The sequence below is a fragment of the Acomys minous genome, assembly GCF_964271855.1.
Source record: "Acomys minous genome assembly, chromosome: 3".
NCBI lineage: Eukaryota > Metazoa > Chordata > Mammalia > Rodentia > Muridae > Acomys > Acomys minous.
Genome location: NC_140485.1, coordinates 16,272,188 through 16,289,480, shown reverse-complemented (window position 1 = coordinate 16,289,480; position 17,293 = coordinate 16,272,188). Strand labels below are relative to the sequence as shown.

Sequence of the window (17,293 nt, the reverse complement as noted above, 5' to 3'; positions counted from 1 at the left end):
CTAGTCTACTGTGATGTGACTGCAGCAGTGAGCACATAGTGAAGGAAGTAAAGTGGGTTACACGTTCTCTGTATGCAGGTGCATAACATCTTACTCCTCCAGAATATTCAGGTGAAGGTTCGGGCTCTCTGTGTACATCTCCACTGTTTCTCTGAACCCAAAGCCAAGTAGCTTCTCTGACCAGTCAGATTTTAGTCACAAAGACGATTCCATCTCTGCCAGGTAGAGCCTGCTGGTATTTCCTGCTTGGGTTCATGATGGCCCTAGAAGGTGCTGTTGCTTGGAAAGCTTATGGTTTTCTCAGAGTGACACCTAGTAGGCTTGATGCAACGTCCTTAAGTATGCCCACAAACCCCTCCTTCTTACGAAGGGCTCCGTGGTGCTTTGGTGAGTTGCATTCAGCCTGAGGCTGCTGAATCTTTGTCCAGCAGTTAAGCACTCTGGTATCTGGTATATCATAGGTGTCTTTGAAGATGGAACAGGCAGCCTGAAGCTAGTGCTTTACGTATGCAGCCCCCTAAAGCTGGTCCTGAAGTGCAGGCAGGCTTGCTTTGTCTTGTCATTCCACTGTCATCCCGTCTTTCACATGTCTCATTTTTGTTTCCTGTGGTTAAACCTTAAACTGGTCATTTTAATTCCTTTAAAACATTGCATCATTGTTTGGGACTCTTTGTCCAGCAGAGCCTACTTGAACCCTACGAGGGTGATTATTGAGCCCTCTAACAGCCTAATATCTGAGACAGGGTTACCTAGTTGTAAATGAAACAAAGTTTATAATCAAGGTGGAAACAAAGGCTGGAGTGATGGCTCAGTGGCTAAGAGTACTTGGTACTCCTGTGGAGGACCTGGGTTTCGTTCCCAGCACCCACATAGCAGATCACAACCATCTGTCTCCAGTTCTGGTAGATTGATGCCCTCTTCTGGCCTCCATGGGCACTGTACATGTGCAGTGCACTTAATAAATGTATGCAAACATTCATCCAAATAAAAATTATAAATGTTTTTAAAGATGAAATAGTTAGCCAAATTATGCAGGTAAAAGTACATCCAGGGATCTGAATTGTTGGAATTTTCTTCTGTAGTTTGGGGCATTTTGAATTAATGTTTCTATATAGGTAGAAGCCTGCTTTAATTTCACAATATCTGATTGTCAGTATGTATCTTAAAACTTTATTTATATGCGTTTACACTGTGAAACTTTTTTTTAATTTGTAAGTTCCTCTTGATAAGTTAATGGTTCCAGAGTCCATTTATTGGTCCTAAGAAAATTTTAATACCAAGAAATGCTATTGTCTATTTTAAACCTAGAATGATGCTTTTAAAGGTTTTGGTCAGTCTGGGGAATTGGCTCAGTAGATAAGAGCAGCACCTATATAAAAAGCTGGGCATGGCTGCACATTCCTACAACCCCAGTGCTGGTGAGGTCAACCCTAGGAGCTTCCTGGTCCCAATGTGGCTGACAATGGTAAACTTCTGGTTCAGTGAACAACTCCGTCTCAGAACAGTAGAAAGTGATGGAGGAAGATAGTTATCGACTGCACACATACACAGTTGCACAATCCAAAAACAGTTTTTAAAAAGTGGTAACATTAGAGACCAAGTTTTAAAAAATTAAACCAGCACTAACAGGAACCACTTAACATTCGTTTATATTTCTACTTTCTTTTGACCACTTTGGAAGCCACCCCACTCTCAGAGCATTGCAGGACTTCTCAAAAAAGACTAATAAAGAGAGCTGAGAATGTGGCTCAGTTGACAGAGTGCTTGCCTAGCACACACAGAGAAACTACTGTGGTGGTATATTCCTGTCAAACCAGCATTCCAAGGTCATCCTCTGCACCTCAGTGAGTTTGAGGACAGCCTCAGCTGCATGAGACCATGTCTCAGGAAGAAAAAGTAAAAGTGGCTGCCCTTCCAGAGAACCCAAGTTTGGGTCCTAGTATCCATGTCAGCTGGCTCAGAATCACCTGTAATTCCAGTTCTAGGAGATCCAAGGCCCTCTCCTGGCTTCTTTGGCCATCAGTGCATTTGTGGTGCACACCATAAATATACATCAAAACCAAAAATGAGTAGCACAGGAAATGGGATGTAGTTCAGGGATAGAGCACTTGCTTTCCATGTGCAAAACTCCTGGATCAGAGCCTTTGACTGTGATGGTCAGTGATTCCTTTTCACTGGTGTGCGTGTGTGTCTCTGTCTGTGTGTGTCTGTGTGTTATTGCATGGAGGCAGTCAACTGATGTCAACTTTCTTCCTCTATCACTCTGCACCTTAGTTTTTGAGATGGAATCTTTCACTAAACTTTGGAGTTTGGAGTTTTGGGTAGACTGCCCGCAGGTCCCCGGGTTTGGCCTGTTTCCACTTCTGAGTGCTGGGATTATGGACTGATGGACGTTTCACGACTGTGCCTAGCTTTTAAAGGGGATCTGGGGATCTGGACTTCAGTTCTCATGCTGCATGGCAAAGACTTTTACACTGAACCATCTTTCCAGACTTCTGAATGATCCTTTCAAACCATTTGCTTTTAATAGGCGGCATGCAATGTGGCGCCACGTGGTGTGTATGTTTGTGGAAATACCACCACCAGCTCTGGTCTGACTGTGACGCTTTCAAAAGACAGTTCCTCTGGAGATTTTGCTTTGGAAGCTGGTGCCCTGGTGCTTGGTGACCAAGGTGAGACACCAAGGGGACTAATAATTCTGGGGCTTAAAAATATTTTCTTCATGAAACAATCAGTGGTCTTGCTATGTAGGTCAGATGGCCTCAAGAGGTAATAATCTAGTCTCTGCCACCTACGTGCTGGAATTAGAGGCATGTGCCACCACCTCTGGATTAGTCTCTTCATTTCAAAGAATTTACTTTCAGTTTGAGAGTCATTTCAACTGTCCCAACCAGGAATTAACAATGAGTGTCAAATAATAATTGAAAATATGGTACTATCATTTTTATTTCTATTATATAATTGAAATTGGTATCATTGTTTTCAGAATCTTACAGCAAGTATAGCTAATTAAATATGGATAGTTTCTACACACACACACACACACACACACACACACACACACACACACATTTGTGATCATTCGTGCTGAAGTTTTATGGTAAGTTCCTTACGGAGTCTGAGTGGACGATTCCTGTGGACCACCTCCTCCCTTGCCTAGTGTGTATGTGGACCACCTCCTCCCTTGCCTAGTGTGCATGTGGACCACCTCCTCCCTTGCCTAGTGTGCATGTGGACAGTGGGTACTTGTTGAGAGCATTACTGTTACTCAGCTCAAAATAGTTGTAGTAACCATGAAATAGGAAAGAAGATGGATGCCATCTTTTACTCTAGAAGGATTGCTGCGTGAGTTTAGAGCCGTGACTTTAAATGCTTTTGCTGTAGTTAACTTCATCTCGGCTTTGTGCTGTGGCAGAATCTATTCTCCTTAACATGGCCACCTTTCCCTTCCATAGCACATGTCACCACGTTTTCAGTAGTCTGCCTCTTTTGGGCCAGGTAGACGGTAAGCTTCCTGAGGGCAAGGGAATTTTATCCTTTTGGTGCTGTTCTGCATGCCTAGAGCATAGCACTGGTGTACAAATAATAACAATCAGCAACTATCTACTGAAGCAAACGCTCATCTGCTGTTCATTGGAAGTAGCGGTGGTGTTGCCAAGATAGCAGGCGAAGGGAATGACCCAATGAGGACACTGAACTGTTGGCCTGCCAGACTTTATTCCTTACAAGGTGGAGGTGGTTAGAGGTTTAGCTGTACAAACAACTAATGGAATTTAAGACGCGAAATGTTAAGTCAGTGCTATGTCTCACATATATTTAAATAACCTAAACATTATAAGACCAAAGAATACTTTTAAGATAGCTAGAAAGAGATTTTACAAGTACCACAGAAATATACAAAGGAAAGATCAACAGAGGCTAAATTCTAGAAACAAACAGGGTCCTTCAAAAATCCACAAAGGAAAAATGAAATATAAAGCTTTAAAAAAATAGTATTTTCCGTCAGCATCTGATGAAATGACCTTAAAAAAATTGAAATATAAATTTTGTGACTTAACATTTGTATTCCAACAGGCAAAGGAGCTGAGGATTGTTATAGTTGTTTGAAGTCTTGTGCTTTGTAACCATGGGTCTGGGGCTCTCGAGAGATGGCTTAGTAGTTAAGAACACTTGCTGCTCTTTCAGATGACCCAGGCTCAGTTCTCAGCACGTATATGACAACTTAAACTGCAGGTCCAGGAGGTCTGAGGCCCTCTTTTGGCCTCTACAAGCACCAAACACACACAGTGTGGTCCATATATATACATGTAGGCAAAACACTCATACACACAAAATAAAAAATAAAGAGCAAGGCAGTTGTGCAGAAACTACAGGGCAATAAAAACTTCCTGACTGAGCAAAACTGAAATATAAGCAACATTGAAAATTCCCCATGAAATGTTTAATGAGAACATAAATTTAATGAAATAAAATGAGGTAAGAATACTAGATAAATTGAGGATCACCAGGTGGTGGTGGTGCACGCCTTTAATCCCAATTCTTGGGAGGCAGAGGCAGGCAGATCTCTGGGTTCAAGACCAGCCTGGTCTATAGGACTGTTCCAGGACAGCCAGGGTTACACAGAGAAACTCTGTCTCGAAAAACAAAAACAAACAAAAAACTAAAATTGATCAATATATAAAACTGTATAGCTGTAAAGGCTTACAGTAACTTCAGTGAATACAAAAGAAAAGAGCAAAGTTCTAAATAAGTAAACTTTGGGCATTTGTAGAGATAGCAAGAAGGGAAACAGAACACACAGGGTAATTGGTGCTGTGATGTAGGAACCTAGAGGTAGTGCTGGATTTGAACTCAAGGAAGTAAGAGAGTCCTGGCTCTAATGTGCCTTAGGTTCAAGCCCCAGCACCACAGAAACACATCTCTAGATCTTGAAGTGTAGACGAGCTAATGAGCAGTTATTTCTCCTGTGTGTTTAACCACGGAAAAGCCCTCCAGAGACTCCCCTATCTAGTGTGGAAAAGTGGGATCCCAAGTAACTTGTGCTTTAGGAGTAACATTCGTGGTCCCAAAAGGCCTTCAGTGGAGGTACTGTGTGTTAGGTACTGTGTGTTGGGTACTGTGTGTTAGGTACTGTGCGTTGGGTACTGTGTGTTGGGTACTGTGTGTTAGGTACTGTGTGTTAGGTACTGTGTGTTGGGTACTGTGTGTTAGGTACTGTGTGTTGGGTACTGTGTGTTAGGTACTGTGTGTTGGGTACTGTGTGTTAGGTACTGTGTGTTAGGTGGCCCTGCATGTGCTACCAATACTTCCCGTGCCTGAGTTAGGGCTGAGCCATGCTTGAGTTAGGTTCTTCCACTTGAGTCATGCTGCCCAGTCTGCCCAAAGACCCAGCTTAAGGAGCACCTTTTTCTTGAGCTCTTTGATTCCTCATTGGTGAAAGCTGCTACATAATCCTGCATATCTTTTTTTTTTTAATGGTTTTTTAAAATTATTTTTCAGGACAGGGTTTCTTTGTATAGCACCAGCTGTCCTGGAAACTGGTCTGTAGTCCAGGATGGCCTTGAACTCGAATCACCTGCCTCTTCCTCCTGAGTGCTGGGATAAAGGCGTGTACCACTACTGCCCAGCAGTCCTGCGTATCTCAAGTGGTTTGGGAAGTACATTTGTTAGATGTTTTATCTTACCTAACTGGTTGAGTCTTGATGCATTTTAAGACTTGTATATCTTCATTTATGGAGCTATCAATTAGTGTGTTACCACGGAAAGTGATACATAAGTAATGCCACAAGGCTTAGTAATAAGACAAGTGTTTCATTTGCTGTAAGCAGATGGCAGTTTTCATTCATATTTGATAACTTTAAATGCTAGAAACAAATAGAAATAATCACTGTACAGTAACTGCTGCCTTCCAGATATGGAAGCTGGTCTGTCTTTCTCCTGTGCTTGTAGGCATTTGTGGATTAGATGAATTTGATAAGATGGGGAACCAACATCAAGCCTTGCTGGAAGCCATGGAGCAGCAGAGTATAAGCCTTGCTAAGGCTGGCGTGGTTTGCAGCCTTCCTGCACGGACTTCCATTATTGCTGCTGCAAATCCAGTTGGAGGACACTACAATAAAGCCAAAACAGTTTCTGAGAATTTAAAGTAAGTCTCTTCAAATGTGTACGTTGTGAGTCAGTAACGGAAAGATAATAGAGTGCGTGAATGGATAGCTCACGGAAGTTCTAGGTCTCCAGCAAACCCCGAGAAAACAGTGTGCGAGCACTCATAGCCTGTCAGACTAGCCAGGGTTTAGATGCAGTTGTCAGTGTTGAAAGAGTGGGAAAGAACCCTCATGTGCTCAGGATGTACAAAACCACTTTGTATTATTATGTACGTTGTTTATTCCAGCCAGTCCGCCTAGGAAATCCTGATAGTAGTTATGACTCCGAGGACATACTTGTGGAATGTGTATTGCAGCATTGTTTATCACCATCAAAAATTAGAACTAGCCTAAAACCTTGGTAAGACTGTGCAGTAGGAAGCAGCAGCGAGAAGTGGCCTTGCACACCCTGCTGAGGGCCCTGTCTCCTCAGCTGAGTAAGAAGGCGTGCCGTGTACGTAAGGAGTATGAGAACAGTGTTTACTTTGCGTTTGTGCTCCCTCTTCTAATTAATTTTGTACAGGGGAACAAAATGTGTATAAAAGAAAAAGACTTAACTGATGTAAATGTGAGAAGACAGAGTTCTCCAGGAAAGGCTAGGCCCTTAAGTGTTGTGGGAGCAGCTTATTTCTCTTTTCTGTTTGATTTTCTTCAAGATTTATGTATCTTTATGTGTGTTGCTGTTTGCCTGCATGTATGTGTAGCACATGGATATGTAGCACCATAGAGGTCAGAAGAGGGTGCTGGCTCCCCTGGATCTGCAGTTACAGCTGGTTGCGATCTGCCTGTGGCTGCTGGGAATTGAGCTCAGTCAGTACTCTTAGCTGCTGAGCCATTTCTCCAGCCCCTTTCTCGCCCCCCTTTCTTACTTTTGAGATGATGAGTCTCATTGTGTTGCCCATTGCTGGTCCTGAATTCATGGGTTTAACTGACCCTTTGCTGTATCTTCTCTAGTCTTTAGTAGCTACAGGTATGCGATGCTGTCCACAGCTATCGTTAAACAATTATACATCTTGAGGTGGCTGTGGTGGTGCATGCCCTTAATCCCAGCACTCAGAAAGCAGAGTCAGTTGGATCTCTGAGTCAGAGGCAGCCTGGTCTATGTAGTGAGACCCTGTGTCCAAAAATAAAATAGTAAAATTGAATTTAAAAATTTATCCATCAACTAGGCGTGGTGGTGCCCGCCTTGAGTCCCAGTACTCGGGAGGCAGAGGCAGGTGGCTATCTGTGAGTTCGAGGCCAGCCTGGTCTACAAAGTGAGTCCAGGACAGCCAAGGCTACATAGAGAACCCCTGTCTTGAAAAAAAAAAAACCTAAAAACCAAAACAACAACAACAAAATGTATGCATCTAAACTAGAAATTGCCAGGCCAGTAAGATAGTTCAGTGGGCAAAGATTCAAGCCAGAACCAGCTCCTACAGTTTCCATATGTGTTCCATGGTACACACACAAAAACCAAATAAATTTAAAAGTAAAAAATAAACGCAATTGTACTTGGAGATTTGGGGTGTCTGTATCACTGCCTCCAACAAAATCAGTCTTCTCTTAGTATTTTCTTTCTTCTTTTTTGGTTTTTCGAGACAGGGTTTCTCTGTGTAGCCATGGCTATCCTGGACTCTCTTTGTAGACCAGGCTGGCCTCGATCTCACAGTGATCCACCTGCCTCTGCCTCCCAAGTGCTGGGATTAAAGGCGTGCACCACCATGCCCAGCTAGTATTTTCTTAAAAGTAATGAACTGCTCTATTATAAAGTCTGTATAATTCTAATGAACAAAATCTACAGACAACTTGGTTCTGTTTCTAGTACAGGCCTGCTTTGGTGGTTTCATCAAATTCTTTAAAGACTCTAAATTGGCTTTTCATGTCATAAATAGAAATAGTTCCTGATTGATGGGTTAGTATGATGCCTAAATAGACGTAGCATCTTTACTCTTACTGTCATAGGCATGTAGAGATGCTCTTTGTAGGAGAAGTAAGATCTTGCATTTAGGTGGGATATGGATGCTTGAGAGACAGTCTTGATGAGATAAGTGCTATAAAAACAGGGCTGGAGAGATGGAGAGATGGCTCAGGAGCACTTGTTGCTCTTGCAGAGGACCTGGGCTTGGTTCCTGCACCCACATGGCCGCTCACAACTATTCGTAATTGCAGGTCCAGGGCACCTTTACCAGGCACCAGGCACATCTGTGGTGCGTAGACAAATGGGCTACACACTCATACATGTGAATGAAAAAAGATATTGGAACAAGAGGAGGAGGAGGGGGGAGGAGGGAGAAGGAGGAGGAGGAGGAGAAGGAGGAGGAGGAGGAGGAGGAGCTGTGAAAGCACCGATAGCCTCTGTGTCCATGAACACTGCCAGGGATAGCGCATAGATCTCGGTGGCTTTAGTGTATGAGGAAAGGGCCACATCCACAGCCTACCAGGCATAAAGTACATACAGCAGCTATCTTGTGTGTGGTGAAGAATTGGAACATATAGCTATACTAAAATCATATATTTTTTTTAACGTAAAGCTTGTTTTTGGAAGTTCTACATGGAACTAGTAAACAAGTAATCAGTTCTTTAGGTTTTGTTTCAATTCCAAACATTGCTGCTTCTTTCTTTTCTGCTTCTAGGATGGGGAGTGCCCTACTGTCCAGATTCGATCTGGTGTTTATCTTGTTAGATACTCCGAATGAGCAACATGACCACCTACTTTCTGAACATGTGATCGCAATAAGAGCTGGGAAGCAGAGAGCAGTTAGCAGTGCCACGGTAGCTCGTGCACTCAGTCAGGACTCAAATACTTCTGTACTTGAAGTGGTTTCTGAGAAGCCATTATCAGAAAGACTAAAGGTATGTATGTTCCTTAATCATTTAGTATCATTCTACTTAAATGTGCAAGTTCCCTGTGTGATGGGGCTGCAAGTGTCATAGTGGTATATAGCATGTGCTTAGCATGTACAGGGCTCTGGAGTTAGACCTCAGCATCTGCCCTCCAATAAAACTCACATTTCTCCCCATCCTGAAACATTTAATGGTCCTTTGGAATCATCTAAGACAGTGGTTCTCAACCTATGGGTCATGACTTGCATATCAGATGTCTCGCATAACAGATATTTACACTACAATGCATAACAGTAGCAAAATTACAGTTATAAAGTAGTATCAAAATCAATTTATAGTTGGAGGTCACCACAACATGAGGAACTGTGTTAAAGGGCTGCAGCATTAGGAAGGCTGAGAACCACTGGTCTAAGGTGATTGGAGCTATAACCATAGTGTTTGGTTTCTTTGGAGAAGCTTTGGAACTTTTTTATTTACCTAAACAAGCTAATATTTGTTGTCCTTTTTCTTTCCATCCTACTCTAGGTGGCTCCTGGGGAAAAGACAGATCCGATCCCACACCAGCTGTTGAGGAAGTACATTGGTTATGCACGGCAGTACGTCCACCCGAAGTTATCCACAGAAGCTGCTCAGGCTCTTCAGGACTTCTACCTGGAGCTCCGCAAACAGAGCCAGCGCGTGGGCAGCTCGCCCATTACCACCCGGCAGCTGGAATCTTTGATCCGTCTGACAGAGGTTTGCATTTCTTACATTCGTGCTCTTTGTGGCTGGAAGAAGAGGGGAAGAGCTCTGCCTGATGACACAAAACCATAGACTCAGTTATTCAGGGTGCCGAGGCAGGAGAATTACACATTGAAGGCCTGCCTGGACTACAGAGTGAGAGTCCAAGGCCAGACAACGTAATTTTGTATGAAACCTGTCTCAAAGTAAAAAGCAGAAATGAGGCGATGCAATTCAGTGGTCATGAGTGCTCACTCAGTGTGTGCCAGGCCCTAGGTTCAGTCTCCAGTACTGTAAGAGAGGTTTGTGTGTGTGTGTGTGTGTGTGTGTGTGTGTTACACTATGCTTTCTCCTTTGATCAATTTTCTTATCATCCTCCTAAGACACATTAAAAATGAGTTTAAAAAAAGGTTTTTTAAAAGAGGATTCAGTCACTTTTGTAACATACCAAAGCTACAGATTTCTTTGTAGGCATAGGACCAGTTATGCTGAGCACCATTTTTTTTTTTTAGCGACACTGTAGTTTCCTGACGTGTCTGAAAAGTGGGTGCGTTACCTAGAGTCCTGGGCTTCCAAGTTGAGCATGGGAACATGGAACATGTCAAGTATCTTGAGTTGACTGTGGCACAGGCTGTGGCGTAGGCAGCCTTTCTAAGAGCAGTACTGTTTGTCACATTGCACGGTGTTCCAAGTACTGCTGCAGTTAAAGTCAGCTGCGTCAGATATTAAGGTTCATTTGATCCTAAAATATTATTTTACTTAAAATAAACTGATTTCCTGAAAGTAAAAGGCAAGGAAACACACACACACATACACACACACTTTCATAACCAAATCTCCTGAATTGGACACTCAGAAAACATATTAGTAGGTAAAAGTCAATTTTGGCTATATTTGAACTATTTGTACACTTTTATGTTTTTTAAAGTTTTTTATTCTTTGAGAGTTGCATGCATGCATACAATGTATTTTATTCACATTCACTCCCCAGCCTTCCTTATACAATGAATAAGCTTAGATACAAGCACCTGCACAAATGGTGAAAGTAGTGATCTTTTATTTTAAAGTAGTTGTTTTCTCTCACAGGCACGAGCTAGGTTAGAATTGAGAGAGGAAGCAACTAAAGAAGATGCTGAAGATATAATTGAAATTATGAAACACAGGTAAGATTAACACTTCATTCGCATGGGCGGCCAGCGCACCCCCACAGGAGTGGTCATCAGAGGACAATTTCTGGGAGTCAGTTCTTCCCTTCCTCTACACTGGGTCCAGGGACTGAACTAAAGTCAGGCTTGGCAAATGCCTTTGCCTGCTCCGTCATCTTGCTGGTCGCTTAATTTTTATAGGAAGCGTTTTTCCCCCTTTTTCTTTCTCCCCTCCCTCCCCCATCCTCACTGCCTCCTCCCCTCCCCTCCCCCTGTCCTTTCTCCCTGTTTCCTTTCCTTCTCTTTGTTCTTTCTTCTTTCCTTTTATTAGATAATTTCTATTTCTTCAAAGGTGAATTATATGCTGAGTTTGCTTCATGTCAGAATTAGGGTGCTTTTCATCAGTTCTCCTCTGACCCTGAATAACAGTTCTATACAGGTGAAGAACAAGGGCTTGACAGCCCAACTTGAGGCTGCCCTGGCAAATTATACCACAGGGGCTCAGTGCAGTCAAAGTACTTGGCATACAAACTGGGTGATTTAATTCCTGGAGGCAGTATAAGTGTGGAAGAAGAGAACCAACTTCACAAAGTTGCCCTCTGACTTCCACACTTGTGTGTTCATGTGTACACACAATAATGGTGTTCTGCCAGTGCTAGTGTAGTGCATATTAGTGGACGCTTGTCTGAGACAGAGTTGACCATATTAAGGCAAGACTGCATAGATCCTCTGTCTCTGACTCATAAACTGAGACCAGAATAGAAGCTACAAGAAGTTTTAGAGCGCAGCACTCTGCTGTCCTTCTCCCTGGTCAGGAGTGTGGAGCTGACCATCGCTTTCTCCCTTTCCCAGCAGGGAGGCTTCACCTCACTTGGCTTATGCTCACCTCGGTTCTGGCCCACCTGTGGCTCCTCCTCTCTGCTATGAGTAGGAGGACACCACACCTGCTTCCCCCGAAGGCTTGAGCAATGATCTACAGCTTGTTTCCTGCTTTCATAGGCAGTCTGTGACAGGAGAACTTTCTCTTTAATTCAGTGTGTCAGACAGCAACAAGGGGAAAGAACAGTTTGATTTCAAGTGGTTAGGATAATCTAGTATTAGCAAAGATGGAGAGTCAGCTAAACACATCAAGGTGCGACCTCTTCGACTTACCATGCTTCCGTAGTCTGTGGGAACAAGAACCTCACTGTTTTACCAGTGTCTTTCCAGGGCCCAGAATCATGGCTGGCACATGGTATTAAATGTTCTTCATTAATTCTAATGTACACTCTAAAAAGGTTTGCCTTTTACAGTTCCTATCTCTTCTGTTTCATTGAAACCACCATTAATGTGGCGAAATACCTGTAAAGTTACATTTTAACTGGGAAGCAAAAGCTTGAGCGAGAAAAATCTACACTGTGGCACAGTTGATCTGACTTAGCATAGTGCATACCTGTACATCTTTTGAAAAGTGTTTTATTTAGTAAGCAGTTTATCTGAGTCTTCTTACAAACCTGACAATATTGTAGAAAGAAGAATAGAACCACCTGCTGGGATCACGTTGCGGTGAGGCTTTTCAGGTGTCACTCATTAGAAGTATAGCATTTGGAAGTAATTCATCCTCTCTTACCAAAGCTGTCTTCATCTGTTAGAGGGAATAGCTATAATCCCCCAGGCATAAGGTTGCTGAGAGGGTGCCTGGGGTAATTAGGTATAATTACCATCTGTCAATAACTCAAAGCATTTCCAGCAATACAGGAACACTAATTTATTAGGTAATTCAGATGGATTAAGCATGGAGGTAGTAAATAATGTGCACTACATCAGGAAATGGGTAGAACCCTGTCCTGTCAAGCGCTCCTGTCTTTATGCACATTTTTGTTTGTACAGTTTCTTATATACTCAAGAGACTCCTTCTTAAGAACTGATTAGATTTGTTTTGTTCACCACCCTGCACTTCCTAACTGGTGACCAATGCATATTTGATAATTCCTGAGTAAAAATCTTTGCCTATTAAATTGGCTGTGGGATTTTATGTCCCATTGTAGAGGTGGGACTCAGCAATAACGCTGCATTACAGGGTTAATTCCATCAGTAATGGGCGTTTTCAGATTCTAGCCAAAACTCACTGTCAAATACCTATTTCCCTCTTTTTGGTGATGCTGTAAAAATAAAACGGAAGACAGAAGAGAGGTGGGGCCAGTGTCTGATTGTCACCACTGCAAGCCAGCAGGAGCTGAGCTCATTCCTACACTATTTACTGCCAAAATTTTTATGGGTGTTTTGCCTGTGCAGATCTTGGTGCGCCACCTGCTCAGAGCCCTCAGGAGCCAGAATAGAGAATGGAATCCCACGGAGTTACAGGTGCTTATGAGCAAGAGCAGCCTGTGATCTTAGCTCCTGAGCCATCCCTCCAGCCGTGCCCTCCCCTCCCTTGCACCCCCCCCCCCCCAAGAGTACTTTTAAACATCTTTGCAGATGCTGTGGTAGGAAGTAACACACTTTTACCTAGGAAAGCCTAAAATATTGTGTTCATAAATTTTAGTTTAATAAATCAGAAAGAATGTTTTTGGTATTTTGTTTTGGTGTTTTGAGATAAGATCTCTCTCCACAACATTGAGCAGCCTGGTACTTGTTAAAATATTTCAGGCTGTTTTTAAACTCAAGGAAGATCTTATACCTTAGCTCCTGAGTGCTGAGATTGCAGACATGTGCAAAGTTGGGGCTTTTTTGTTTTGTTTTGTTTTTTTAATTTTATGTGAATTGGCGTTTTGCCCACATGTATGTCTGTATGAGGGTGTCAGATCTTGGAGTTACAGACAGTTGTGAGCTGCCATGTGGATGCTGGGAATTGAACCCGGGTCCTTTGGAAGAGCAGTCAGTGCTCTTAACTGCTGAGCCATCTCTCCAGCCCCAAAAGTTGTTTTTTTAAAACAGTAATTGTGTTCAAAACATTTTTATGTCAACCTATATCATAATGAATTTCAAAGTGGCTAGATAAGTCTCACAGCCACTCCCAAACTGCTATTATGACTTGAAAGCCCAGCCCAAAGTTTCTGTAGCCACATGAGATAACCCTTCCTCTCCATCCTTCAGCATGCTAGGCACTTACTCAGATGAATTTGGGAACCTGGACTTCGAGCGATCCCAGCACGGCTCTGGGATGAGCAACAGGTCAACAGCAAAAAGATTTATTTCTGCTCTCAACAGCATTGCTGAAAGAACTTACAATAATATATTTCAATTTCATCAACTGCGTCAGATTGCCAAAGAACTGAACATTGAGGTATGATGACCTAAATACTTAACAGATCTTTTTTTTTTTTGGCAGTAGTTTCAGAGAGTTCTTACTAATAGAACAAACCACATTTTTTTTTCTGTTGTTTTGTTTGTTTTTCTAGCCAGCTTCTCTGTGCAGCCTTGGCTGTCCTGGAACTATGCAGACTAAGCTGGCCTTGAACTCAGAGATCCGCTTGCGTATGCCTCTGCCTCCTGAGTTCTGGGACTAAAGGCGAGCACAGCCATGCCCGTGGACAAAATCGCCCGTTAAGATTCTTTGCCACTGCTTCTCAAAGGTGTTGGCATTTTTGGTAGAGGATTTTTTTTTTTTAGCAACGCTTGGGTTCTGTTTGTTCTGAACTGTCCTGTGGCTGGTCATTGTGACGACTGATTTCTCTTTTGTTGAATAGATGTAATTGCGCCTGCTGCTCCTGCTTTGGAGTTCTAGTAGAAACCAGTGTGATTGCACTTTAAACACGAGAAGTAGTTTAGAAGTAAGATCATGCAATGCTAAAAGCTGGTCTAAGGAGGGTTTTTAGTTAAGACAAAGGATTCTTATTGGAGTGCTGTAGGAAGCACATACTATTTTACTTGCCCAGGAAGCTTGTTGGGTATATGTATGTTGAGAGATTGATGTAAGAGTTGTATTTGGCATATTAGTGACTGACTGTTAATGTTTGCTTCTAGGTTGCCGATTTTGAAAACTTTATTGGATCACTGAATGACCAGGGTTACCTCTTGAAAAAAGGCCCAAAGATTTACCAACTTCAAACTATGTAAAATACTTTGCCACGTCAGATCATCCTGTGGTTTAAAATAATTCAAAATCATCTTAACTACAAAAACTTGCAAATAAAAGTTCTGAAAAATGACACAACTTCTATTAACAGAAAAACTTCTACAACAGAAGGCTAAAAATAAATGGTTTCCATTATTTTATCTAAATAACATAAACATGACTTATACTTTTGACTTGTCATATTTTTATTAGTGTTTCTAAGTTTTATATATCAGATGAGTAGCAGGCTTTCAGGTAATACATAAACAAATGAGTATGCATTCTGGTAAAACTTTAAAACATTAAACTTTGATTTCATGAAATGTTCAGGTCACAAAAACTGTTCTTTGTTTAAGTTTATGGATAGGGGCAGTGGGTCTGATTTGGTAGTACTAGAAATGTACTGACTTAAGCAGAAGTCCTTTCTGAAGGATATTGTTAGTTTACAGAATTGTATAAAGGCTGATTATTTAACAAAAAAGAACAAGACCCTTCCAGGAGTGGTTTGTAAAATAAAACTAGCCTGCTGCTGTGGTGCTTAGGGTAATCTTGCCTCTGTGCCTGTGGATGCCATTCCTGTGCCTGGAACTGCCTCTGCAGAAGGCAAGGAAATGTGTCACCTGCAGCAGAGCAGCAGCCCAAAGCAGTCCCCATGGGCCTCCTCATGCTGCCGAGCTCAGAGCACATGGAGAAGCACTGGCTTGAAGAAGCGGGCTCATTGCTGGGCTTTCCTGCCGTCTGCTTCACAGAGACAACCAATGCAATCAGAATTCACCATATTTTGTGAGAGGCTTCATATGGAACTGGACCTGTAGCCAAAACATCCTACATATGTATAGCCAACGAACACTTTAGCATATAAGCATTCAAGCAATGGGAGCCACTGTTTGGAAATTAAGTTATTAAACTTTCAGAAAACCGGAAGGATGAAAAAAACCATACTGAAAAGCTGAGTTAGGGAGATGGCTTGGTTGGTAAAGCCTGAGGACCTAAATTCTGATCCTCTTATAAAAAGCCAAAGGCGCTTCATTTGTAACCCTAACTCGGGGTGGGGATGGGGGAGAGGCAGTTTCCTGAAGCTCACTGGCAGCCTGGAGGGTGAGCCAGTTCATACATAGACCCAGCATCAAGAAAGTACGATGAAGTGATTGAGTATCAAATTCTACCCCTGTACCTACATACACATATAGAAAGGGCAGTGTACATTGAGTAACCAAAGTAAAATATCAGTATCTTATGATGAGTATTTAACCAATAATACAGCCAAATGAAAATGAAATGTGGATAATATGCCACAGAATTCCATAAAGATACTAGACCTGACTTGAAGGAAGCAAATGGTAGATGTCAGTATAGAGATGGTCAAAGTCAGTTGGTCAGATTTAGCTGTAAGCGGCTTAATCAGTTGAGCCATCTCAGCAGTTGGTAATGTTTACTGGTTGGTTGTTTTTTTTATAGACAGTTTCTCTGTGTATGCCCTGGCTGTCCTGGAATTTGCTTTTTAAACAGGCTGGCCTGGAACTCCCAGACACACAGGATCTGCCAGTGCTTCTCCTCTGCCCAAGTGTTGGGATTAAATGCACACAGCATCATTTCCGGCCTCACCAGTGATATTTAAAGGCTGAGTGTTTAAGGGTAAGAAGGGCTGATAATCTGTCAGTGAACTAAAAGCCTGTTTCAGAAAAGTCAGGGCATTGGAGATTTTTGTGAAAGAGGGATGTGACACATAATTGTTCAAAGAAGAAAGATGGCCTATCAGACTGTCTCAAAGGCTAAGACTATTATATAAGAGAATGTAATCCTAATTATGAAGAGAAACTGATTTGTTTTTGTTTTTGAGACAAGGGTTTTCTATACAGCCCTGGCTGTCCTGGAACTCACTCTGTAGACCAGGCTAGTCTCAAACTCAGATCCGCCTGCTTCTGCCTCCCAAGCACTGGGATTAAAGGTTTGCTCTACCACTGAAATTTTTTATTGTGCATGGAGTTTTCTCTTTAGCATTTATGGATTTTTAAAGCTTTTCCTAAGTTTTAAGTTTTGCCTGAATATTTATATGTGCACCATGTGTGTGCCTGGTTCCCATGGAGGACAGAAAATGGCATCAGATCCTTTGGAACTGGAGTTAGGTTGGGAACCACCATGTGGGTGCGAGGAATCTAACCTGGGTCTTCTGGAAGAACTGCCAGTGCTTTCGTTAGTTTGTTTTCTGAGACTGGGTTTCTCTTGTATCCCTGGCTGTCCTAGACTTTGTAGACCAGGCTGGCCTTGAACTCAGAGATATCTGCCTCCCTGGTACTGGGATTAAAGGCCTGGACTACCACACCTGGCTGCCAGCCAGTGCTTTTAACTAGTCTCTAGATTTTCTCTTAGCAGCGTTCCAATATGTGTACAAGAAATTAAGGATAGCTGAGCACAGTGGTGCA

At 42.4% G+C, this 17,293-nt stretch overlaps 1 protein-coding gene across 3 annotated transcripts in view; it reads left to right on the top strand.

Moving 5' to 3' along the window:
* The window catches only part of MCM8 (minichromosome maintenance 8 homologous recombination repair factor), a 30,723-nt gene extending 15,672 nt beyond the window's left edge, over window positions 1-15,051 (top strand). For all 3 annotated transcript variants that reach the window (XM_084776858.1, XM_084776857.1, XM_084776859.1), the window contains 7 exons: window positions 2,531-2,672; window positions 5,950-6,145; window positions 8,759-8,978; window positions 9,495-9,704; window positions 10,776-10,852; window positions 13,910-14,099; window positions 14,780-15,051. In XM_084776858.1, coding sequence (XP_084632984.1) covers window positions 2,531-2,672; window positions 5,950-6,145; window positions 8,759-8,978; window positions 9,495-9,704; window positions 10,776-10,852; window positions 13,910-14,099; window positions 14,780-14,872 — 1,128 coding nt within the window. In that variant the 3' untranslated portion in view covers window positions 14,873-15,051. The remainder of the gene's footprint in view (window positions 1-2,530; window positions 2,673-5,949; window positions 6,146-8,758; window positions 8,979-9,494; window positions 9,705-10,775; window positions 10,853-13,909; window positions 14,100-14,779) is intronic.
* Window positions 15,052-17,293: the final 2,242 nt, after the last annotated feature.